The sequence below is a fragment of the Oculina patagonica genome, chromosome 8, assembly GCF_052425735.1.
Source record: "Oculina patagonica isolate OP01 chromosome 8, crgOcupat, whole genome shotgun sequence".
Classification (NCBI taxonomy): domain Eukaryota; kingdom Metazoa; phylum Cnidaria; class Anthozoa; order Scleractinia; family Oculinidae; genus Oculina; species Oculina patagonica.
The window spans coordinates 7,231,204-7,257,198 of NC_135765.1; the positions used below are offsets into that span (position 1 = coordinate 7,231,204).

Genomic DNA, 25,995 nt, shown 5'->3' on the forward strand with positions numbered 1-25,995 from the left:
CTGCCCAATCAGGAGGCAGTATTCAGAGAGCTCTTTGAACTGGTCTGGTAAGACTCTTTCCCCAGGGGCACTTTCAGTCAATACAACTTTTATATGCTGATTTTTTCCCTCGCAGTTTCGCGCTATTTTCTACCCACATTTTCACGTTTCCCTCGCCCCACTAACTGCCCCTGGGTTTCCGAGGATGCATTTTTTTCCCCTCGCCCCACTAACTGCCCCTGGGTCTCCGAGGATGCATTTTTTTCCCCCTCGCCCCACTAACTGCCCCTGGGTCTCCGAGGATGCATTTTTTTCCCCCTCGCCCCACTAACTGCCCCTGGGTCTCCGAGGATGTTAAAAATGATGCACAGTGGAAATTTTTTGACAGAAATTCTAGGTGTTTTGGCAATCTGATCAAATGCTGTCTTGGATGAAAGAAGGAGAAATATCGTAATATGGAGAGGTTTGAGAAATCAAGGGTTCAAGAATTTGGGATTGCAGTAATGTACACAAAATGTACATTTGGTAACAGGCAGTAAGCCGGTAAATTACTTTTGCTACAAAATGATAAATGAAAAAATAATCGAATAGTTGTATTATTAGAACTATTTATAGAAAATTAATTTAATCTTAAAATGAATATAGTACCAGAGGGCAGTTACAATAAGTGACCTAAATGTCAATAAAAAAATACATCAACAAAAGAATAAAGAGGACAGTCCACAGGTAACAGTAATCTCAGAGGGTCTTTAAGGTTCTTTGAAGATCTGCATAAAGATCGTCAAGTACCCTCACCTACAAAGATCTTTCATTTCTCAGCAAGACCGTCTAATTATAATATAAAAATCCTCCAGATTCCTGCAAGATCCTCAAGATTCTTGCTAGTTTCTCAAGACCCTTGAAAAGATCCTGTGGGATCATTAAGGTTCCTTGAAAGATCCTGTAGGTGCCCTGTGACTTCAGGTCTCTTCAAAGGCATGAAAAAGTTAACTTTTTTTGTCTGACAAGACTTTCCTGTCTTTTAGTTTCTTGTTGACTATACACTTATGGCTATTGTGCTACACAAAATAGTAACTAGTTTTTCCTTTGATTGCAGATTCTTCTGTTTCCTGTGCTGCAATTTATGGACTTTTCTCTTCCTTCCTTTAAAAAACTGAACCCTCTTTTTCTCTCGACGCACCAAACAGCAATTTATTGGTCCTATTACATGACAGGAACTCCAGACATGGCTTCCACATTTTTAGCACACAATCATTCTATGCATCTTCGTAACACAAAGTACTCTTCTTACATTGGAATTGAGGGCAAGGGGCAGCGCCAACCTCAGATAAAGCCACAGGATGGAATTCCAAAGGTTGTACTGGATGCCCTTACTGATTACAGAGCATCACCTTTGATGGCAGATAACATGAAGGGACTTCCCAAAACTCTGTTGATTACATGTGAATTTGATGTTCTTAAAGACGAAGGTGTGTTGTATAAGGCACGCTTACAGGATTCCGGAGTTGAAGTGACCCACTACAACTACATGACCTATCATGGCTTTATGTTACTTCAGAATGACCCCATGTTTGCGACAGAAGCATTTAATCAAGCATTTCGAAATATTGTTGACTACCTGAAGGAGTTGTAGAAAAAAAGTGATGGAATCAGAAAGCTTTTTAGAGACATGTACATGAGTAGTGATTAGCATACATACAAGAAATGCTGACATGCTTTTAACCTACCCAACATTAGAAAAATACTATCTTAGCTTCCTTGAAATTATTTTGTCCATTTATTTTTCATTATTTTTCTTAAATACCCGGAAAATACCTTTATTAAACCATGATCTTGTATCTTTTGTTGTGAAATTATAAATAAAAAATTAAAAAATGTTATTTCTGACCTCACTTTAATACATAATTAAGCATCATATCAAATACGAGAGACAGTGTTTCATGACATTTGCAAACACCTAGAAGAGAGTTGAAAATACAATCCCAGGGGGGTACTCTGGGATCAAAGTGACCGGGATCAGAAGTGACCCACTTCAATTATATGACCTATCATGGCTTTTTGCAAGTGCAGGCTGATCCCATGTTTGTGACAGAAACATTTCATCAAGCCTTTCGAGATATAGTTGACTTTCTGCAAGAGTTGTAATACAGTTACTTGCAAGCATTAGATTGCTTTGTTTACAGAGTCACATGTAGTGTAGTGATCAGCATATAATTTCACCTCATATGCACGTCAGGCTAGGGGAGCACCATAGGTAAGGAATTTTGGTAAACCCATCAAGCCAAAAAAAAAAAATTGGTTGTCATGCGAGCATACAACTGACCAACCAACCGCCTGTACAGACTGGCTCTTGGGTAGGGTGAGGGGAGTTACAGGGCAATTGCCGCCTTAGTTAATGTTATCGTCAGGTCACATCTTCCATATTGAACAGACATGTTATCCTCAATTGACAGCAGTCGAAACAAAGTATCCCTGACTCGTATTACATGACCATTATTGTGGGTCAGGGAGCTCCACTTTTAGGCTTGGCTAAGTATATTTAATAAAATCTCTATGAAACAAGAATTCACAAAAAGGTCTTGAAAACTGGAAATTATGAATAACATAAAGCAGAACCCGTTTTCAGGAAAGGTTTGGAGGGTGGGTTTCAGTTGAATTCAGAATTATGGATTATGTAAAATTTACAGAAAAAGAGAATCCCAAGAATTACACATTAAAATATATTTCCTTACCAAACTAAGTTTTAACAGAATTTTATTTAAATTAATGTGATATTTTTAAGACATATTAAGTTTGTTACTAAAAAAAACATTTTAAAATACAACATAGTAAAGTGCACAATATCTACACTGTAGAAAGAAATAAAAAATAATTAATGATTTTTTTTTTTTTAAATTAAAGTGTAGATTCATTTCTTGGGTCATGTTGTCATCCACGCTGTTAATCAGAATATAACAAGAAGCTCACAGAGCTAAGAGCGGGGCCTGGCAGCTATTAGTAAAAGCTGGATTTCACAAGAGAAAACCTAGTAGAACCTGTCATGCCAGGCAAGGACATAAAGGCCAGATGTTTTGAGTGAATCAAGGCCAGCAGCAGCTGCTGCACCAGAATTTACATGATGAGATCACGTATTAATTTCATCTTCTTGCCTGGACCGAATTTGTCTATGCACTGTACTGTAACCTGCTAGAATTTAATTGTCATTTCGGTTAAACGAGTATTTTTCACCCCCCCCCCCCCCAAAAAAAAAAAAAAAATAATAATAATAATATAATTTTTTTGGAAAGGGCAGGTAGCAAGTTTTACTCATTACCAGTAAGATAGTCTGAATTTTCAGTTGTCTCAACATTCTCGTCCCCATAGCCCTTTTGTTTCTCTTAGCCGGCTGGGCCTTAATTGGCACAAGGAAACGAAGGGCTCTGAGGACACAGAATTTCCAGTCCTAGATTCTAGGACTTTTCGTCTTCATGTATGCAGTCATGACGTTTCAAAAGAATGTATGAGAGAGTCGTTTGGTTTTCGACCTCCGTTTAGGAATTCTTTGTTCCAAACAGCCAATCAAAAAATTTGAATTAACTCAAAAATCCTATGTCCCCAGAGCCCTCCGTTTTCTTGTGCCAAGCCGGCTAAGAGAAAGGAAAGGGCTATGGGGACGGGAATGTTGTCTCAACCCAAGCCTAGGGCAGGAGTGAAGGCGTTTTTCTGAGTTTCATGTTTTGTCTCATTACATTTTACTGTCTGCTAAAGTTTGCAGTGTTTTCTTTAAAAAAGTTAAAATATTAACACCAGTGTGCAATACAATGTGTATTGACAAATAAATTATACAATAAATTAATAGTAAAAACATACTCAGTTTTGCATAATATACTATTACATCATACTACTTTGTCAGCTAAAAAATATTTTCAACTGAGTTAAAATAATATTACTGGCATTAAATGCACAACACGTGCTTCAGAAAGTTCTTTCGTCAAAGCGATAAAAAGAATAAGATAAACTTCGGTGATTTCTTGACATTCTCTGTCTTTGTTATTCTTTGAACGCATGATTTTGGAGTTAAAATATTAAAAAGTATCTTTGTATCACTGCTATTAATTTCGCTGAAATCTCAGCTTCGTCAGGCATGTTCCGCCATCTTGGATTCTAGATGTCCAAGATGGCGGAACATGCCTGACGAGGCTGAGATTTCAGCGAAATTAATACCAGTGATACAAAGATACTTTTTAATATTTTAACTCCAAAATCATGCGTTCAAAGAATAACAAAGACAGAGAATGTGAAATCACCGAAATTTACAACACATTGACTGGAACTGTTAGTAATATTTGTTTTGTGGTCTCAAAATTACTAGCCCAAATTGGAATATTTCCAGTGTAAGCCAGGGTGTTCGCTAAGGTCAGCTAATTTCACCAGCTGAAAGAGAACTTTTAAAATTCGGCTAAAATTTCACATGAAAACTTGCTGAATAGGTAAACTTTTCGAGCCACCAAGGCCACTGATCAAGAAAAGCCAGTGACTTGTTGATGTGCTGGCTAAGTATTAATTTTCGTAGCTACAACCCTGGTAAGCATGTTGGATAAGTGGCTTATAATGAACAATACATTATTTTAACTTTACCTCACTAACACTACCTGCTTGTCATGTTCTTTATGTACTCTACAATGTCAGCAAAAGCTTCATCTCCTTCGTCAGTTCTAGCTGGTCCTCCCTCAGTTGCTAATGTCACAAAGCCATGAAAAGACTGATAATTCTTGTGTTTGACCTGTATCTTTGCACTCTGTAACCGTTCTACATAAAAGAAACCTTCATCCCTCAAAACATCAAAGTCGGCAGTAATGACAAATGTTGGCGGCACACCTTTAAATTCCTCCGCCATTAAAGGAGCTGCTTTATAATGTGTCAGAGCCTCTGTTGCAAGTGAGTTCAGTTGTGTCTGTGGTTCTACATGTGTGTTGTCTTCCGTTACCTTGTGAAGATATGACATGTACCTAGTTCCTTGCAAATGTTGTGAATGATTGCCAGATAGAAGAACTTCTGTCAGGTCTGTAGAACCATTAAGGTACAGAGAGACAAAGTTGACGTGATCCTCTTGAGAAAGGATGTCATTTGCTGCATTCATCTTGTATGAGGTTAAATTGAAGTCCAAGAACTGGAAAGGTGCATAGATAAGAATCTGCAGAAAGAAAAAGAAAAATTTATTATTTTTCAACATCATGCCACTACCTACGTTTTTCAATTACGGGTATATTTCAATTGGTAATTTGCAGCTTAACATTTTCCCAAAAATGATGACCTTAAAAAGTTGTTATTTACATATCAGTTGAACTTAGAAGTGGAGTGCTGGCAACACCGACCTTAACAATCAAGACAAAACACACTAGGTACACCGGTATATGTATTGTTAAGTGAATAACAATTCTCAATCAGAGATTTTTTTTCATAAAATAATTAATTATTGCTTTATGTTGCACATGGCTCAAGAAATATCCATTCCCCACCCCAAGGAAGTTCATTGGTAATATACAAAGAGAGAGGAGGGTTTCAAAGTTTTTAAAGGAATTTTTAACTGCATACCTGTGCCCTTAGATACTGCTGTCTACAGTGTTTCTCAGAGACCATTGCAAGGTAATGAGAAACTGCCGCAGCCAAGTTGCCGCCAGCACTATCGCCTGCTATTATCACACGTGAGATGTCAACACCATGGTCTGTGCCTGTATTGAGGAGTCCTACTGCAACATTGTAACAGTCATTGAACTGGGTTGGGTAAATGTAAGAAGGAGCTTGCCTGTAACTAAGAAAATAAGTCTGTTAGAGTAATAGGGACTGAATGCAGGTTTGATTACATTGTCTATTTAGTGCTTAATTTAAAATCATTTTATTCAAGTATTGAGGTAAATAGTACTCAAGGTTGTCAGTGGGTTTTTGAGTAGCAGTTTCCATCCAAAAAATAGGGGGCTACGAAACACTCAGAACTTGATAACACCCACTCAGAACTGACATACTAATATTCCAAGTAGCCGGCGCAGTATTTGGAATAGCCGGTGAAATCCCGAGCTATGAGTTATTTAAGCAATAGAGGACTTTTTCCGTGTTTACATAGCCTCATCTAAACACGAGGGGGGTTGGGAGAATTCGAGACAGTTATGCAAACCCGAGACGTAAACACGGAAAAAAGTCCTCTATTGCTTTTATAAAATATTTTTTTCAAAAATAATTCGAAAAATGAAGGGGATTTGGTTTATTTACTTCTTGATTGAAACAGATTTTCTCAAAACGCGCATTTGACAACACGTGAACCAATCAAAATTCGTGTTATAAGAGTTCAAGTAAAATTTGTGGCAAGTAGCGCCGTGTCGACGAAAGCGATTTCACGTAAATCTTACAGAAAAATACGAAAAGTTTGGCGAAAACTAAAAGAAATGCTAAAAATACGGCACTGTAAAGAAAGAACTTCAAGTGCTTGATCGCTCTTGAAAGTGAAGTGAACTTGCCTGAATGATTTGGCAGCCCGATAACACGGTTGAAAAGTCTGTTGTGTCTTGTGAAGTTTTGCTGGATAATTAGGAATCATAGCACAAGCAGCGGATCTAGCGAGGTCGGTAGCAATGGTATGCATTTATTGTACGGTAAATTGTTCAGATAGCGATCTAAACGGGTCCAGTTTCTTCTACTGTCATTTCTTCCGTCTTTGTAATGTGCTTCAAGCGTAGAATAAACTTCAAATTGACAATCTGGCTGTCCATAGACAACAAATTCTGCTTTGGTTTTCTGACAAATATTTCCATTCTTTCGTCTTCCCCAAGCCCATTTTGAATGAAAAAAGTTCACGACTATTATTGCCAATGTAACAGTAGAATTTTTACGCTGGGAAAGTCTCAGAGTAAATATATTTTAAGCGTCATTTTAATCGCATTTTAAGCAGATTTGCCGGTAAAAACACGGCAACCGATCGGCCGTGCAAAGTTTAAGTTTGTAGCTTATAGTTTCGTTTGCGGTGACCTATATTTTTTTCTAATAAAGAATGACTTGTAGCGAATTTTATTGTAGTACTTAAACGCAAAAATTTACTTGAAAAATGTTTACTGCGTATTTTGTTGCATATTTTGTCGTTCGCTTGAGCTCCCTCCAGGCAAAGCGCTGTGGTTCTTCTTTCTTTTGCTTTTTTCCTCAGGCTCATATGGGAAGAGAGAGCCGGAACACATATCAAAATTTGGTATTGTTTTCCATTTCTTTAATATCATACTTGAAATTACTTTGCAAGTCTTTTTGGCAGTATTATAATGTTTTTAAATTGTGCCGGGAAACACAGAAAGCGTGACGTCACAACCGTGTTTACATACTCTCATCTAAACTCACCTATCGACCAATGAGAGCGCGCGTACTATCTTAATTATTTTATAAATAGGTATGTGCCGCTGTAAAGGGTATGGTTTTCAAGCAGTTTAGTCTGGGATAGGGTATAGAAATCAGAGAGTTTTTGGTCTAGAATAGGGTGTCATTTGCCGGGAAACTGATTGGTGTATGATGAATTATATCCAGAATAGGAATAGAAACTGGAAAGAGAAAGAGGCTTTCCTAAACGTAAATAAAATCATCATGGCATCGTTGTTGGCACTACTACACTGGTAGTGATACAGTTCTAAAAAATGCAAGTCTGGGAAAGGGTAGGGATTTTCTGTGTCTAGTCTAGTATAGGATTGCAAAATCAGCTAAACATGGTCTGGTATAGGGTGAGGGTTTCAAATTCCTAGCGGCACACCCCCACCCAAAAATATATAGGGTGCCCCCCCCCACCCCCCCGGGTGAAATGCACTGGCTTATTTTACAACCTTGAGTACTACTGTGCTAATTGAGGACACTACATAAATAAATATTGTTGGCTACATACAAAGTGCAGAGGAGTTGAATTGTGGACCACTGAACACAAATCCGTCTAGTAGCAGGTACCCTAATTTATTTTTATTTTTTCATGTTCGTGGAAAACTTGGTTAGCAAATTAGCTTAATGTGAAGTAATTTCTACAGGTCTCTAGTTCTCATTTCAGACCTTTATTTCTTAAAACTAGTATCCATTGTAGTAAATAATAAAGATGGTAAACTTTTAAGCTCGGTAATAAATAATGAAGATGAAGTGTTCAACATGACTCGAGCATGGGACAAAGAAAAATTCTGAGTCCCCGACGGGAATCGAACCCATGGCCTCTCAGATACCGGTTGGGCGCTCTAACCAACTGAGCTACGAGAGACTCGTTGTGAGCTGGGCCATTTTTACTAGGTTGATAAGTGACACGCGTCCTGCATAGTAAACGTACTAGTAAAAATGGCCCAGCTTACAACGAGTCTCTCGTAGCTCAGTTGGTTAGAGCGCCCAACTGGTATCTGGGAGGCCATGGGTTTGATTCCGGTCGGGGACTCAGAATTTTTCTTTGTCCCATGCTTGAGACATGTTGAACACTTCATCTTCATTAGTATCCATTGCTTTAATTTCAAAGTGTACATTGTACCACTGACAATACAATAAATTACTATACTGGTATCATCTGCAGGCAGGAGCAGAATCTTCAAGCTTAAAATTAAAGTTTTATTATTTTTTAATGAATATTATAAAATTCTGCTGGATTGCAGACTACTTAGGGACCGGTCATTATTTATGTAGAGGGGGGGGGGGGGAGGGAAAAATATGTTGGAAAGGTCAAAATTTCTGTAAGGCCCCCCTCCTGGCCATGTAAGTAGCAAGTGACCCCCCTTCTTTATTCAATATTAATTATTTTACGTTATGACCCCCCCCCCCTCACCTCATATCTTCTTTATATGCCTTAAGTAATTATTAAATGCATGTTACATACAATCTTAATTGCACACTTGTTCTGATGCACAAAGGCTGGATCAACACTTAGTCAGCCAAGGCTTCTTTGCTATGGATACTCTTCCAGCAATAGGGCAAATTTTGGACGAGTTATGTGTATAGTAAACATACCTCAATTATTAACTCCTCAACTTTGGAAAAGTGATAGTTTTTACAAATTATGCTCTCATGGTGAACACAAATGTAATAACCATGCAAAATATAATCTTTTCCAATGATTTTCCTAAAGTGTAAAAGAACTACTTTCTTGTTGTTATATCATGTTATCATGGGCTATTGCAGTGATAATCATTTTGTAAAAAGAAATAATTTCAGTCAAACCAGATATTAAAGCAGATAGGTCTGGATTCTTTTAATATTTAACTAAAATTTGAGATAACAATGGAGTTTAGAGTGCAAACAGTATTTCTGTAAAATACAAATCACTATAAAAGTTGTACATAATTAGCGGAGTTTAAACAAAAGAAAACAATAGAAATAGCATAAAATTGTACAATTTAGCATCACTGTTTCACTTATAGTGTTTGCACTCTTCTATTTAACTGTTTTACCCACCTCAAACTGCTGATCCCCCCTAAACTTCTTTATAAAAAAATTTAGCCCCCCCTCTTGCCACTCGGAAATAGCCTTGACCCCCCCCTCTTTTTTCCCTCCCCCCTCTACATAAATAATGACTGGTCCCTTATAAATGAATGCTTGAAAATAATATTAAAAGTATCTTAATTTTTCAAAAATAACATGACAGGTTCTTACTCTGCACTCACAACAATGACTTGCGCTAAAACTGCTAGTCTGCGGCAAAAATCATCATATGCCTCTGCAAGTACAAATTACAGCAAAAATGAAGTTAGAAGGGGGGTGCCTATTTGAAGCTGGGCACTAATCTGAGCATCTGTGGTATCACAACACTGCAATATTAGTCTTCCCTTCCCACATGCAAGAAAGTCCTTGTAAGCCCTGGCCAAAGGGTAACGCAAGTGGACGCAAGTAGTCACAAGTTGAACTTGCGTAAAAACTTGCGTTGGGTGGCCAAACGGTCTCGCAAGTTTACTCGCAAGTGCACGCAAGTTCTCAAAAAAGGCATTTAAAAGCTGCTGCGCACACTGCAATTCAGTATTTGAGGTAGACAGCAAAACTTGTGTTGACTTGCGATGGGTGGCCAAATGGTGAAAAACTTGCGTTGACTTGCGTGTAAATTTGATCCTGACTAAAGTGAACCCAAGTCATTGTAAGTCAATGCAAGTGCAAGTAAGTCCAGGCCAAATGGAGACGCAAGTTAACACAAGTTTTCAACTTGCATCCACTTGCGTCTCTGTTTGGCCAGGCTTTAAACCCTTGCATTCTCAGCACTTACCTAACGTGCCTACTGTCCATCCTCCACCATGAAAATAAATTAATCCTGGCAGCAAGGCTTCTTCATCAGATTCATTTCCCACTGACTTGTTTGCTATCACAGGTTTGTATATTCGCACACCAACACCAAATATTTTTGTGTCGTTAATTTCTAAGACATCTGAGTAACTATTGTTCTTGAATAATCCACTTGTGAATGCAAACACGGAAGCTATATTGGAGTAATAACTATCACCCAGTCCAACAAGAGAGCCAAGGTAAGCCTGAAGGGAAATAAGGAAAATGATTGTTACTCTTAATTAAAAAATGACCACATTTTATGTGGTCTACACTCTTATAGACCATAGAAATAACATCAGATGTTCAAAACCCAGGTGGAACTACGAGCCGCTAAAGGCAAGTGGTTTCACTACAAAAGGCTGTAAGAGTATAAATGTTGTGGTTTAAATTAATCTTTGGATTAAAGTTTTTTAAGCCAGTTTGATTTTTATTTTTCATTGTCTCATTATAACATATATAACATATTTTGCTCTTCGTTTTAACGACTGTATCATAGAACCGTCTATTGTAAATAGTTTTGCGCCACAGATAATTATCACAGAAGTTTTTAATAAAGAATTATTTTTATGAGTGTGCAAGAATTTTCTATTATTGTACAAAAATAAAAACAAGAAGGTGTTAAGTCTGCATCTAAGGCTAGTTGCCCATACAGCTGGTGCTTGATTGACTGAATTTATACAGTAAAAACCTGTGAGTAAGAACCTATTGTTTTTCAGATTAGCCTACACTGGTTTTGTGTGAAGGGTTACATGTATTAACACAAATCTAGGCTAATTAGGTTCTTAAGAGGTTCTTAATTTCTGAGGAAAAAAATTCAATGTTATTTAATAGAGACTTTAGTGGTGTCCGACCTCTTTCTTTGTATAAAATTGCATTACATTGCATCTGGGGTAATACGGTTTTTAGGTTACATATCTTCAAAGAGGATCCAGAATGTTGACTTACCATATTTTCCCAAAAGTAAACATATTTAATCAATGTTAGAAAATAAGAACCTGTTTTCAAATTTTAGGCTTAATAGGTTCTTATAAAAATAGTATCTAATTTGCAAATTTTAGCCTAACAGGTTCTTAAATATTAGGTTACTTACTCCCCCCCCCCCCCCTGAAAGGGTCCATCACAGAGTTACCCCTAGCAATAAGCATTCAATTTGCCAGAACCCATTGTCTGGTTTTAAAAATTATCCTTATCTCCCCCACAGAAGAGATTTTTCCTGAGACTCTCCCCCCCCCCCCCCACACACACACACACACCTCTGGAAATTCCTTCCAATCTCTTCTGTTGGGGGAATATGGACATTTTTTGGAACCACCCATTTGTACTTCTGAGTGGAGAGAGGCACTGTAAATTGTCTTGCCTAAGAGTACAACACTGGTCCAGAGCCAAAACCTCTGTGAGAAAGACGGATCTTCACTCACCCACTTTTTGGATTGCCCCACTGACCAAGAGCCTGCAATAAGTCAGTTCAAACTTCAAACCCAGGCCACTCCATCCAGATTGTAGTGCACTATTAAACCATCAGGGACCAGTTGTTCAAAGAGTGGCAGTGGACAAATCGCTATCCAGTGGATAAGCGTTAACAAAACATACTGCGCTATTCACTGGACAGTGATTTATCCAGTGGATAGCGAGGGGGACATGGGGGTTTGCGGTGTTGCTCATTCTTTTATGCGGTGTTGCGGTGAATAAAATTAATTCTTGCGGTGTTGCGGTGATCTCAAACCCTACGGTGTGCGATGTTTGTGTTTTTTAACCTATGGTGTTCGATGAAACGAAATTATTAGCGGTGTTACGGTTTCTTGTCTAACACTTGCAGAACTACATTTATCTCTGTTATCTTCGTTATTCCGTCCTTATATGTTAACAGGGTTCATACAAAAAATTGCAACCATTTTTCAAGGACTTTTCAAGGACCAAACTGAATTTTCAAGGACCACCTACCAGGAATGTAATTTCACAGATGGTACATTAATGCACATTCCCAGTCCAAGCTAACAGGTTTTAAAGGTTTTTAAATGCCTAAAATGCATGCAGCATGCGCAGGACAATTAAGAGTTCTATACAAAACCGCTGGTGAATTTGTTTCACTGACATTGGAACTCACATGCGCAGTTAGTTTACTTTGCTTCTCAATTTCCCTTTGTTAGCTGCTTTTACATCCGGCTTGTTCAGTGTTTGAAGCTGCTTTAAACAGGAAAAGACCAAAGTCTATGTAAAAAAGCAATTCTCTTTTGACCCCACTGCATTCAAAGTTGAAGAATATTCAAGGACTTTTCAAGGACTTACACACAAATTCAAGGACTTTTCAAGGAAAAATGGAATTCAAGGACTTTTCAAGGACTTCCCCTAAAATTCAAGGACTTTTCAAGACTGTGCGAACCTTGGTTAAATTTATAACAAAATACAGTCAAATATCGTCTATTTAATCTTTAACCCAATCCTAATAAGTTTTTATTAATAAGAAACTTGATTATATTGCGGTGACGGTGTTTCATCAAATTTTCTTGCGGTGTTGCGGTGTTTATGTATTATTTTTGCGGTGTTGCAGTGTTCAGGGTCCCCCAATGTCCCCCTCGATAGCATTATCCACCTTTTGAACAACTGGGGCCAGGCCACCAGACCAGTAATTTTATGAAATATTTGCGAATTTCAGTTTCTTTTTACTTTTAGTCAGGTTTTCTGTCCTCCAGTTTTGATGTTGTTTAATCTCAAATCCCCACAAACATAAGCAATATAATTGGTTAGAGCGCCCAACCAGTATTCTGGGAGGCCATGGGTTCGATTCCCGTCGGGGACTCAGATTTTTTCTTTGTCCCACGCTCGTGTCATGTAGAATAATTTCTTCACTTTTTATCACCGAGCTTAAAATCTGCCATCTTTATTATTTACTACAAATTTGATGATTTCGACATTGCTGATCCTAGCAGTATGCAGGACGCATGTCACTTATCAACCTAGTAAATGGCCTAGCTCACAGCGAGTCTCACGTAGCTCAGTTGGTTAGGGTGCCCAACCGGTATTCTGGGAGGCCATGGGTTCGATTCCCGTTGGGGACTCAGATTTTTTTTTTTGTCCCACGCTCGTGTCTGTAGAATAATTTCTTCACTTTTTATCACCGAGCTTAAAATCTGCCATCTTTATTATTTACTACAAATTTGATGATTTCGACATTGCTGATCCTAGCAGTATGCAGGACGCGTGTCACTTATCAACCTAGTAAATGGCCTAGCTCACAGCGAGTCTCACGTAGCTCAGTTGGTTAGGGTGCCCAACCGGTATTCTGGGAGGCCATGGGTTCGATTCCCGTTGGGGACTCAGATTTTTTCTTTGTCCCACCCTCGTGTCTGTAGAATAATTTCTTCACTTTTTATCACCGAGCTTAAAATCTGCCATCTTTATTATTTACTACAAATTTGATGATTTCGACATTGCTGATCCTAGCAGTATGCAGGACGCGTGTCACTTATCAACCTAGTAAATGGCCTAGCTCAGAGCGAGTCTCACGTAGCCCAGTTGGTTAGGGTGCCCAACCGGTATTTCTGGGAGGCCATGGGTTAGATTCCCGTTGGGGACTCAGATTTTTTCTTTGTCCCACCCTCGTGTCTGTAGAATAATTTCTTCACTATTTATCACCGAGCTTAAAATCTACCATCTTTATTATTTACTACAAATTTGATGATTTCGACATTGCTGATCCTAGCAGTATGCAGGACGCGTGTCACTTATCAACCTAGTAAATGGCTTAGCTCACAGTGAGTCTCACGTAGCTCAGTTGGTTAGGGTGCCCAACCGGTATTCTGGGAGGCCATGGGTTCGATTCCCGTCGGGGACTCAGATTTTTTCTTTGTCCCACGCTCGTGTCATGTAGAATAATTTCTTCACCAAAAACACTTTTATATATAATTTTATTGAACCATTGATCAGCCTTTTAACCCTGGGTTAGTGCTAATCAGCTTTCGAACAACATGGCTCAAAAGCTTACTATAAAGTAGGCCAAAAGTTTATGTCTGAGTTACAAACTCAATCCAGTTTTCTGTAATATTATTTTATAAACCCAGATAAACCTTGTAAACTTGAGCTTGTAAAACAACACTTAAAGTTTTAAGTACTTCAATCGCCATCGATCGTCCCTGAAGCACTTTCAATAGTATTAAGTTTGTATTTAACCTTTACTACTCCACGACCTGGCAATAGCCCTGTTCTGGAAATAAAACAGAATTTTCAAAGCGACTTACCAAGTCTTTGGCTAAGCCGAAGCTGAACCCCACTATCTTGAACTGCCATGTGGAATTTTTGGGAAAATCATCTGGAACCGGCACGTTGAACAATTTTTGGTAGATTCTGTTGAAAACAATAGCTAGGAATGCCACCAAAATGCAGAGAAACACGATAGAAGTACGCATATTGACATCGCAAACTCAAAGAAATCAAAACGAACGACTCCACGAACGAACGAACAGTGAATCGAAAGGCTCGAAAGGCGGGAACCACAACACTCGTTCCCAATCCTTCTCGGAGTCGAACCTAGAAAACCCGGGAGGCCGGAACCGCCACACTGCAGAAAAGAAACAAAGCGATCTTTTCAAACAATTTTTAGTTGATTTTTTTTCTTAGTGATCGTTTTACCCTAAAATAGGGTGTCGTTTGAGACTTAAAAAAGGTATAAATTTTCTATTTTGTATTCGTAAATATGGTCAGGGTCAGGAGCCCATTACCCGGAGCGAGCAACCTCTACTGAACCTCCGCACTTGAAACGGCGTTTTCACAAGTTAAGTTATTTTTAGATATAATTTTCCCGATAACTGGTTTCGGATAGCCAATCACAAGCGATTTCTCCAGAGACTGTTGATACGCAACTACAGTACCTAGTCTACATGGAAAGTTAAAATGGCGGACACATGCAAGGACTCTTCTTTGAAGTGTTCTGACAGCATATCGAGCAATGAAATTTAGTATTTCCTTGCAAAGCAGAAGCTTACTTCATCGGAAACAGTAATTTTCGCGGGAAAGGCTTGGCTAAAAATAACTTTACTTGTAAAAACGCTGTTGCACAAATATATGGGAAGTTGCACGCTCCGGGTGATGAGCTCCTGTCAGGCTTTAAGACCTTTTGCGGCACTCACGTACCCTAGTTTACGGAAGTACATTCCCTCCCCCACCGATACGTGAAGCGACTACTTCACATTAGACTGTCCACAGCCTCTCTATTTTTCAACGCAAAAAAGTGAGAGAATGGTGAGCTCGAGCGCGAAGCGCGGGGGGAGGGGAGGGGAGCGGGGCGAGCGTAGCCCCCACCCCTTCGCGCCTCTCGTTTTGTGCTGGCGTCCAACTCTCTCGTCGTTCTTTCCCCGCGCTCATCGATTGAAAAAAAAAACGAAAAAAAGAGGGCTGTTAACAGTCTACTTTCACTTTAGAGTCCTTTCCAGGGAGATCAAAAATAACTCTTTGGCCCCGCCACGAGTGCGGACTTCGCCTTTTCAACAGGCTACTTTTCAATCCACGAAGCAAGCAAAATAAATCAATCCATCAATTAATCGATCAAATAACCTTTATTTGCCCTAGATTCCTCTCAAGATTACAAGAAATATAAATAAAAGAAAAATACAAAAACCATGGACAATTCAGCAATTCCTTACGGGCAAGAGAATATAAATTAGAAGCAACAGCCAAACGCACGATGATTTTCGATTTGACAGTTACTATTTTAACAATAGAGTGTTTCTGTCGAGGAACTATTTAACAATTAGACGGCCCGCTCTCGGTTTCTACCGGCTTTTGATAGTTGACTCGGGGCTTCGCCCCCTAGCCAACTATCAGCCGATATAGAAACCTCGAGCTCGCCGTCTAATTGTTAAATAGTAGGCAACTGTGTAGCCAATCAGATCGCGCGATTACCAATAGTAGGTCAGTGTGGTTATGCTAACGGCTGATAGTTGCCAACTATCAAAAGCCGGTAGAAACCGAGAGCGAGCCGTCTAATTGTGTTAGTATAACCCACTGACCGATCTATTAAACTCAGAATATCGCTAGAATTGATTTATTGAAGGTTTTTATTGATAAAATTCAGCAAAGACTACGCGCACGCTCCGAGAGCCTTCTACGGATCGTTAGCATAACCACACTGACCTACTATTGGTAATCGCGCAATCTGATTGGCTACACAGGTGCCTACTATCGATCCGTAGAAGGCTCTCGGAGCGCGCGCGTAGTCTTCGCTGAATTTTATCAATCAAAATCTTCAATAAATCAATTCTGGCGATATTCTGAGTTTAATAGATCGGTCAGTGGATTATGCTAACACAATTAGACGGCTCGCTCTCGGTTTCTACCGGCTTTTGATAGTTGGCTCGGGGCTTCGCCCCTCGCCAACTATCAGCCGGTAGAAACCTCGAGCTTGCCGTCTAATTCTTAAATAGTTGCCCCTTGGAAATTTGATGTTCTTAAAACAAATATTAGCCCGAGAAGCGAAGCTTCGAGGGCTAATATGCTAGTTTTAAGAACATCAAATTTCCAAGGGGCAACTATCAGACCGATAGTTCCGCCGGAGACAGAAACACTCTATTGTCTTTATTGTTCACCACTAAATTTTCTTCCGCGCGCACATACAAAAACAAGCATCGTGAATTATTTTTACTTTTCAGGATAAAAAACGCAATTGAAAGCCGAAATTTAACAAACGAAACAAAACTAGACGAGAAACTCACTAAATGCAGTGAATTTGGTTGGGTTTTTTTGTCTGCAGGCAGCTTGTTTACTAAAAACAGTCACGGGCGGGCACTATCGATCCGGGCATTTTTCACGGGATTGAGTTTCTTTACTAAAGGTCAGCCGAACATGCATGGAAAAGCCCACAGTTGAACCACATAGGATTCTAAGGTTTCACCAGCCACAATTATGGCTTGAATCTTTCTTGGAAACGAAGTCCAATTCTGTGATTGACTGTCGTAGCAAAGATCAGACGAATTAAAATACTGAGTAGCAGTTAAGAAATTGATTGCAAACCGGCCAAAATGGAAACTATCTGCACATGTTCTGAAACCAAATAACAGCGAATCTTCATATAACAAATGCGACGGTATTTTAATTTCCTAGTTATATTTTAAACTGACTGATGCATGATTTTTATATTTTTTTCAAAAACTGCCGCTGTTGTGACGTTCAGCAGTAGAAGGTGAACGATGTTTGTGATAGCTTTTCAGTAGCCCTTGCACTTCTCTCTACGTACTTAAACTGGCAAAGCACTGAGGAACAACACGTGGTCAGGCCAAACGCCATGACACTTAATCTTATATCGAACACAAAATCGATCCTTTACTTAATGAAAAAGAAAGTGTAAAAAGCTTGGTACGAACCGTCATTGCTGTCCCACTTGACTTCGTCTCGCAGGCCACTTTACTTTGTGCATCTACGTTTACAGTGTGTCATCAGACAACACTGAGATTTTTAGGCTGTGTCAACACTTTTGTAAACTTCTGGACTGCACTGAAAATCTAGGGAATACTTGCTTGGCTGCGAAAACCTCGGGATTCGTTGGATTATAATCTTCTGAGACTCATGTAAGGACATTACACAGAATTATTTTATCAAAACACTCTTAACTTCAAAAAAAAATATAACCAGGACGTGGCCGAAGATTATTTCACAGCTTTTACAATGCATTTCTATTTAGACCAGGCTAATGACGTGATACAAATCACATGATAGGCATAAGACGCTAAGTGCTTTTGGAGCTGTATGATCCCATCGAAAGTTACTCAGAATTCAGCAAGGGGTTCAATACCGTTTTGCTGTTTTACGATTCTGCCGTTTCTGAACTTTCTCGGTTTTCTCTAAAATGGTCTAAATTAATAGATCCTAATAGCCTACTAATAAACATTTGCGGTGAGTTATCATTGCCAAAATGCTAGGCCGGCGGAAACGGGACGTAAACAAGAACCAGTATAACGGAAACCAGTTCTACTCAATCAATTCTTGGAAAACGAAACAAAGAAGAGTTGTTACCATTTTTTTTTTTTTAATGTTATCAAACAAACAGGCATAATAAATATTGGACTCAGGCTCGTTTGAAAACAGGGTTCATCCTGTTGGACCAAAGACAAAACACACTTCTATAAAGCCGCTGGCTGTAAAAGAAAAACTGACCCAAATTTCGAAGTCGAAAGCGAAAACAATTATCTCCTGTCTTCGCTGCACTTTGTGAGATTTGAAGTGGGCAGTAAACGCAGTGCTTTCATGGAATCGTTCAATCCATAGTTAGTACTGTGTTTAATCTCGAACGCCTTTTTTTGTACATCACCGAAACCTTCACCGCTGGAGTGATTCAGTCTTACCAGGGACAGGGATTCCTTGAAGACGATCCGTTGATACAACGACAGGATCCCTTGGAGGACTGCTATTCATTTTAGAGGACGCAAGAAACACAGATAATACCCATAGAAGGAAACAGCTTCGCTGTGAATTAATCTCACTAAAGAGATGGCGTCGCCTCCATTCTCGCTCGAAGGCGTGCTTGCATATCTGGCAGAAACCTTCACCGCTGGAGTGATTCAATCTTATCAGGGACAGGGATTCCTTGAAGACGATCCGTTGATACAACGACAGGATCCCTTGGAGGACTTTAAAAAGTTTGACAACAATGATACGATCTTTCAGGAGTACGATCCACCCCCGGGAGACGACAGCAAAATGGGCTGGAAAAGATCTCGCCCGGCAAAATGGTGGATGTCGCTTTGGAAGGCCATGAAATGCGTCTTCTGTATTCAGATTCTTGGAGGTATGGCTGTGGGTTTGATTGCTATTTTAGTCTTGGTGCTAGATTTAAATTCCATTGATCTTTGCTTTGGCCTTATCCATTGGAACTCGACCTCGCACGAGATTCAAGCCATTATTGCGACTGGCGATGCTGTAGAAGGATTCGTCGTCGTTATGTTGCCATTTCTTCTTATAACCACAATGTTTGGCTGGCCTTTAGTAAGAAAACTCAATCTGTTGTTCTTTAATCCGTTGGTTGCATTGTTGGACACTTGCTACGTACTTTGCCTTCAGGCTTACGGAACATTTAACACGTCATGGACGGATTATCCTTCAGATGTCTTATTTCTGATCCTACTCATAATAAATTCTATACTTGTCGGAAGAGAAATTGCTAACAACAGCGAGACTGAAAGATCTAGGAAAGTCAGGAAAACTATCAAGGTTTCAGCGATCCTTGCAGCCCAATTAGCCTTTGGGCTTCCAATCGCTTTTGGTCTCAGTTATGGCCTTATTCCATTTATTGGTCTTAACGAAACATACAGAGTAGTAATTGCTGGCGCACTTCCTCTAATGACAGCTATTCCAAAGGTTATTGTGCGTTTGGCAGGGCAAAGAATCGATTTCGTCCACCCTGGCGACGCGCACGTGCTGCTAAACGTTCTGTTCACCGCATCTGCTATCGTTTTCCGTGTCTTGCAAGCAGAGTTCACAAGTCTTCGACTATTCATTCTGCTGAGCTTCGCACATGGCGCCGTGGACTTACTAGAAAGGTTAACCATTGTTGTGCGAGATTATCTGTGGTACTTTATTTACAAGAAGATTAAACGAGACGGAATAGAGACGATCATGAGGGCTGATAAATTTCGCACCCCAAGAAGCATGCGCTTAATTGCCGACATGAGCATTCAGATGATTCTCGGAGAATCGACTGCGTTGATAGCAGCGGTCGGCTTCATCCAGCTGTACAACTTCATGTACCCTACCGATAATCTGCTACCGATAAACTATTTTATATCTCAGTTCTTTATTCGCGTTTCCATTGCTCTAAGCATCGATTTCTTTTTCAATACCTTCTCGTTTTGGCTGCAAATGTCATATTTAAACATCGCTGTGGCGCGTGTTTGGAAGAAAAAATGGCGGAAGCACATGGTTGTTGCTTTTATCGTGACTACTGTGACAATAAGTTTCTTTGCCTCTTATTTATTCGCTGTTGTAAGAGACAAAAATTCAGGAAAGGTAAATTATTTTAATTGCACGGGGCCATTTACTAGGTTTTAGCTCTGTTGAACACAGTGTGTAAACAGAGTTGAACTATTTTTTTAGTTTTTTACTGGTACAGCAGTCATAACTGCTTTTGTTGTAGGGATTTGAATTCTCGGAAAACTCTGAAACGTGCAGTGCTGTGAGAATAACTGAATGGGGCGCCCATAACACCCATGAAAAAGCAATACAGAAACGGCCCTACTGAATTTATCTACAGTACAAATGCTCCTTATTAGTTTGCCCATCCCCTTATTATTCAGTTACTGTCCTCAGAATGTCTGCCACTGATGCAGCGTAGTCAGAGGTTTTAGCTCATTTGTCATGCACCAAGAGCCAAGTGCAATTGATAGAGTAGCCTGTTTATTTTTTGGTGGGAAGACATTATGTACTGTCCAGGCAATATGATGCTAAAAAGCATAATTATTAAGTACACATTGTAGTATACAAGAGAATATGAATATTCTCTTGGAATCGTTTAAAAAAAAATTTTTTTTTTTGTCAAGGCCAAAAAAGAGGCTTCAAGACATTTTGTTATATTTTAATATTTTATTTTTTTCTGATTAAGGTAGTCTTTGTGAGACAAGTTGCACTAGAGATGTGACTCTGTGTAGCGCTTGAAATATTGCGAGACACGATCATTTCTTGACCTTTCTTGATTCCTTTAACGTAATAAAGTTCTCGATCTTGACAAACGACAAGCTGTGTTTTTATGCACCTGTTTGAGATTAAACATTAAAAGAAAGAGGAATTTCGAGTCAAAGCTGAGTGAATCACTGATTTTTTTATCACGGGTGTTTTAGCCTGCGAGAGCAGACGAAGAGAAGCGACGGCCGGAAATGCGTCTGCGCTCGCAGGCTACGGGTGTTCTGACCACCCCACAATGTTCACCCGATAACGGATTGATTTTCTGGGCAGGGAGAGGTTCAACAGAAAGCATTTTTGATTAAAGCAATGTTTTCATAACTGAAACATGGTACTGTTTTAGCACGGCTTGTAAAATTGCACAAGGTCCTATTCACCGACGATTAACTTCTCAGTAAGCACAACATGTACAGAACGGCTATCTTATGTTTGATATGTCGAGGAAAAACAATATATGTTCTCTGACTGGAACCTAGAGCTGTCGACTTCGTTGTTGTTCCCTATTTCTCGGCCGATAAGTAAACTATTCGTGAGCACAATTAACACGAACAAGCCGTTCAGCGGCAACGACGTCCAGGGAGTTTTGGAAATGCGTAAATACTAGAATGTCAGAGACGGACCAATATTTGTTTGCCGGAAGGGGAGAATTCAGCGAGAAGGATCAAACTTTTTCAAGACAAATATTTTTTTTAGTGTCCTTGTCTGTGCAAACAATGTTTTTTCCGGCTCTATCTTCCTGCAGACAATGTTTTTTGATGTCTGCAAACAATTTATTTGGAGTTTTTTTTGCTTTTGCAAACAATTTATTTCAGGATTTTCGATCCCCCCTCCAAAAAAATAATCGTCCGTCCCTAAGTTAAGTCTGAAGCAAGTGTCAAGGAACGCACCAAGCAAATCATTAAGGAGGTGATGTAGTTTTTTTGAGGGGGGAAAATCTGAAAAGATTGAGCTTCATGATTTTAATACAGGCTAGCCAAATATCACAGAAGAAGAAATGACCACAGTTGAACCACGTACGCGTCGTCTTCAGAGTCGCTGTTGTGTCCAGTTTGTAGACTGCAATTCAATTCAGGGGTTTCTGGGCTTTCTTCTTTCTTTTATATTGAATCGTTTAAAATACACATTAGCATTTAAAATGCACACAAGCAGCGAGTTATTTTGATCAAAATTCTAGGCCGACAGAAACGGAAAGCAAGCAGGAACCAGTATAGACCGTTTCACTTGATCAATTCTTGGAAAACGAACACAAAATACAACGCGTGATGATGGTCACGCAGGCTACATCACCTTGGAGATCAAATCTCACGAGGCCGTTTACAAAGCCGCTGCACTCAGGCATGCTTAGAGGAAGGAAAGACTGATCGCATTTTCGATTTCGTAATCGTAAATCATTCACTCCAACATTTCCGTCTTCACCGCTCTTTGCGAGATTTGAAGCGGGCAGTTTCCTCTTTTGACAAATAGCAGTAAATTCATGGAATCGTTCACTCTCGAAGGCATATTTGTATATATCACGGAAACTTTTTCCGCCGGAGTAATTCAATCTTACCAGGGGCAGGGAGTCCTTGAAGACGCTCCATTGATACGACGGCGAGATCTCTTGGAGGACTTTAACAAGTTTAACAACAATGATACGATTTTTCAGGAGTACGATCCACCCCTGGGAGACGACAGCAAAATGGGCTGGAAAAGATCTCGACCGGCAAAATGGTGGATGTCGCTTTGGAAGGCCGTAAAATGCGTCTTCTATGTTCAAATTCTTGGAGGTCTGGCCGTCGGCTCGCTTGCTATATTAATTTTGGTTCTAGATTTCAATTCCATGGATCTTTGCTACGAGGAGAAGACAAATGGCCATTGGAACACGATTCCCCATAAGATTCAAGCCATTATTGTGACTGGTGATACAACAGAAGCATATGTGGTCCAAATGTGGTCATTTCTTCTCATTATCACAATGTTTGGCTGGCGTTTAGTGAAGAAACTTAATCTGCTGATTCTCAATCTACTGGCTGCCTTTTTGGACACTTGTTACAGACTTTATCTTCAGGTTTACGGAATATACGATAAGTCCTGGAGGTCGTTTCCTTTAAATGCTCTATTTCTGATCATAGTTCTAATGAATTCTATTCTCGTCGGGAGAGAAGTTGCTAAAAACAGTGAAACTGAAAGATCTAGAAGATTCAAGAAAGCTATCAAGGTTTCTGCTATTCTTGCAGCCCAATTAGCCTTTGGGATTCCAATCGCTTTTGGTCTCGTTTATGGCCTCATTCCATTTTATGGTCGTCAGAGCGAGATAAACAGGGCAGTAATAGCTGGCGCACTGCCTCTAGTAACAGCTATTCCAAAGGTCATCGTGCGTTTGGCAGCGCAAAGAATTGATTTCATTCACCCGGGCGACGCGCACGTGCTGTTAATCGTTCTGTACACCGCATCTGCTATCGTTTTCCGTGTCATGCAAGCAGAGCTCACAAGTCTTGGACTGTTCATTTTGCTGAGCTTCGCACACGGCGCCGTAGACTTGATAGAAAGGTTAACCATTGTTGTGCGAGATTATCTGTGGTACTTTATTTACAAGAAGATTAAACGAGACACAGAAGCCCTGGCAATTTTGAGCGCTGATAAATTTCGTACCCCAAGAAGCATGCGCTTTATTGCTGACATGAGCATTCAGATGATTCTCGGAGAATCGACTGCGTTGATAGCAGCGGTCGGCTTCATCCAGCTGTACAGTTTCATGTACAACAACAACAGTTTGTCCTTCGCTGACATGCATTTGATTTCAGATTTCTTTATTCGCGTTTCCATTGCTCTTAGCATCGATTTCGTTTTCAATTCATTCTCGTTTTGGCTGCAGATGTCATATTTAAACATCGCTGTGGTGCGCGTTTGGAAGAAAAAATGGCGGAAGCACATGGTTGTTGGTCTTATTTTGACCTCCGTTACAATGTGTTATTTCACCCCTTATCTGTTTGCTGTTGTAAGAGACAAACATTCCGGAGAGAAAGTGCGTCATTTTAATTGCACAGGACCATTTTCTAGGTTCTAGCTAGGTTTTAGCGGAGCTCCACAGCGGCCCAAAGGGCCGTCAGAGCGTAGCCCCATACCCATATAAAATCGACAGAAATAGGAAAACAATGAACACGAGTTTACATGGTCATCATGTAAAATGTTTTTCTATTGGATCGCGGGCTCAAGACCTATTTTTTATGTCCATGGTTAGTAAATTCAGCCGGAATTTAAATAAAGGGCAAAGTAAATTATCGGGGAGGTGCGCTTTTAGGCTTGGCTAAATCTATTTAATTGCCAACGAGACAGCCGAGCCAAGAGGCGAGGCTGTCGAGGCGGCAGAATCATAGAGCCGTGTGCGTATGAGTGTATAGGCAGAGAAAATCTTAAGTTCTGCGTAAGGGACTTTTTTTTTACCATATTTGGGTGTAAGTAAACCCCATATTTGGGTTGTATTGTTCTTCCCAACTGGTTCCCAGTCTCTCACTCCTTGCTAGAGAGCAAATGTCCAAAATGGCGTCCACGCGGCTCGCTGTTAAAATTTTCAATGTGGTCTTTCATCCCTTTACCGATCAATACACCTTTAGGGAATTATAAATCGAAAGAGAATACCCTACAGAATATTCGACCGCCGAAAAAATGAACATCAAGGTCTTCAAAGCGATGAAATAATGTTTCGACTTTGGGAGTCCTTTGATTTACGATCGAAGAGAGACATGAAAATCAAAAGCGGACTGTTGACTTCAAATAGAGTTTTCTTGACTTATGAGAATGCTGAAGTCGGGTAAATGCTACCTTTTAGTGTTGATTGTGTTTATAGTAATTGTTTGACCGATGATTTATTCCAAATCAAATACCGTTTATATATTATTTGGCACGCATTTTCGCTCCGCGTAGGAATAACATCAATACAAAGCGACGCTCACTAAAGCATAACAGCTCTTATTAAAACGGCATCGACGCAAGCATAAGCACAAGCGCAAGCACAAACACAAGGATCAAAATTTGTCCTTTTCTTGTGCTTGCGCTTGTGCTTGCGTTCGTGTGAAAACAAACATCACATAAGCACAAGAAAAGTGTTTACGTCTAGCCGTGTCTAGCCAATTGAAGTACTCGTTCCAGCATTTGAACAAAGTCGCCGAGGCCGTGGTTGATTTTGATAAACGTTTTTCGAGAATGTTCGGAGAAGTGTAGACAAAAAAACAAAAAGGGCCAGGGCGCGGACTTGAGTAGCGAAAAAAACGGAGACGAATGCTTTCTTTAAAAATATTTATAATCCCAAATGTTTCGTTTTTTCCTTTATTAGTCGCTTTCACTTTCTTCGTCACACGAGTAGAGGAGAGATAGTTTCTGCCACAATATTTGCAGGGAGAACGGAGTCGAGAACGAAGCATTCTAACTTGTAAACATCATATTCTTATGCTAACGTGCTTGTGCTTATGTCGACGTTCGTTTTCACTTGGCACGAACTACTTATGCTGCTTGCGTTTGTGCTTGCGCTTGTGCTTGCGTCGCTAGTGAAAACCAGGCTTAAAAGTACTGCATGTCATACGCACAAGAAAGTCAAACGTTTTTTGTTTCGCTAACTTGAATCAAAGTTTTGTTTCCAAATAATCCTTGACCGTTCAAGTTTTGTTTTCTGTTCAAATTTTTCAAGTTTTGCGTAACTGAACATGACACTTCGAATTCGCATGCGAGACTGAAATCTGACCCGTGCATTACTGTCTCTGATTACTGAAAATTATATTTAAAAAAAGCATCTTAGCAGTTTTGATTTTGGGACTTGATTTATAAGAAGTTCTTGAAATGCAACTATCACTTTTGTGGACGGAAACATTTTAACCATCGTTTGTTGTATTTAAAAAACAGTGATTAAACCTCATTTATTGCCTACATTTTGTGACATTTTAACGTTGAAAAGAAAGATTTGTCAAGAGTTATCAATCTGTCAAACCCGTAGCCTGCGTAGCAGACATCTGTGTACGTTTTTTAGTGTGTTTAAAAAAGTGCGAGATCGCGAGAATACGCGCGCTGGAAACTACGGCGCCTGCTACGCAGGCTATCAAGCCTGTG

At 39.7% G+C, this 25,995-nt stretch overlaps 4 protein-coding genes across 5 annotated transcripts in view; 3 read left to right on the top strand and 1 right to left on the bottom strand.

The window, feature by feature from the left end:
- Positions 1-903: 903 nt before the first annotated feature.
- LOC144662059 (arylacetamide deacetylase-like) lies at positions 904-14,703 on the bottom strand. Of its 2 annotated transcripts, XM_078522794.1 has the most exons (6): positions 14,493-14,703; positions 10,199-10,460; positions 9,598-9,661; positions 5,554-5,770; positions 4,597-5,152; positions 904-946 (listed from the first exon to the last, which is right to left on the bottom strand). In XM_078522794.1, the coding sequence occupies exons 1-5, from the start codon at positions 14,658-14,660 to the stop codon at positions 4,607-4,609; spliced, it is 1,257 nt and encodes a 418-aa protein (XP_078378920.1). In that variant the 5' UTR covers positions 14,661-14,703; the 3' UTR covers positions 904-946; positions 4,597-4,606. The 2 variants fall into 2 exon arrangements, with proteins under 2 accessions (XP_078378920.1, XP_078378919.1); XM_078522793.1 differs by lacking the exon at positions 904-946 and having other exon boundaries at positions 4,250-5,152.
- Positions 966-3,214, top strand: LOC144662061 (arylacetamide deacetylase-like). Its single transcript, XM_078522796.1, has 2 exons — positions 966-2,918; positions 2,978-3,214. Exon 1 carries the CDS (start codon positions 1,103-1,105, stop codon positions 1,610-1,612), a length of 510 nt encoding a protein of 169 aa, XP_078378922.1. The 5' UTR covers positions 966-1,102; the 3' UTR covers positions 1,613-2,918; positions 2,978-3,214.
- Positions 14,704-18,540: 3,837 nt separating the features above from the next.
- On the top strand, positions 18,541-20,746 carry LOC144663534 (uncharacterized). Its single transcript, XM_078524510.1, has 2 exons — positions 18,541-18,572; positions 18,704-20,746. The coding sequence occupies exon 2, from the start codon at positions 18,733-18,735 to the stop codon at positions 20,287-20,289; it is 1,557 nt and encodes a 518-aa protein (XP_078380636.1). The 5' UTR covers positions 18,541-18,572; positions 18,704-18,732; the 3' UTR covers positions 20,290-20,746.
- A 1,520-nt stretch (positions 20,747-22,266) lies between these two features.
- LOC144663025 (uncharacterized) overlaps positions 22,267-25,995 on the top strand; it is a 4,124-nt gene continuing 395 nt past the window's right edge. The window contains exon 1 of the mRNA XM_078523958.1: positions 22,267-23,978. Within this exon, the coding sequence (XP_078380084.1) occupies positions 22,391-23,962 (1,572 nt within the window). The 5' untranslated portion in view covers positions 22,267-22,390 and the 3' untranslated portion in view covers positions 23,963-23,978. The remainder of the gene's footprint in view (positions 23,979-25,995) is intronic.

Coding starts and splice junctions, on each gene's coding strand:
- LOC144663534 (XM_078524510.1), top strand. CDS start 18,733: ATGGCGTCGCCTCCATTCTCGCTCGAAGGCGTGCTTGCATATCTGGCA.
- LOC144662061 (XM_078522796.1), top strand. CDS start 1,103: ATGGACTTTTCTCTTCCTTCCTTTAAAAAACTGAACCCTCTTTTTCTC.
- LOC144662059 (XM_078522794.1), bottom strand. CDS start 14,660: ATGCGTACTTCTATCGTGTTTCTCTGCATTTTGGTGGCATTCCTAGCT. Junction 9,662..10,198: donor ATGGACAGTAGGCACGTTAG/GTAAGTGCTGAG, acceptor TTGTACTTGCAG/AGGCATATGATGATTTTTGC. Junction 5,153..5,553: donor AGCAGTATCTAAGGGCACAG/GTATGCAGTTAA, acceptor TTCTTTCTGCAG/ATTCTTATCTATGCACCTTT.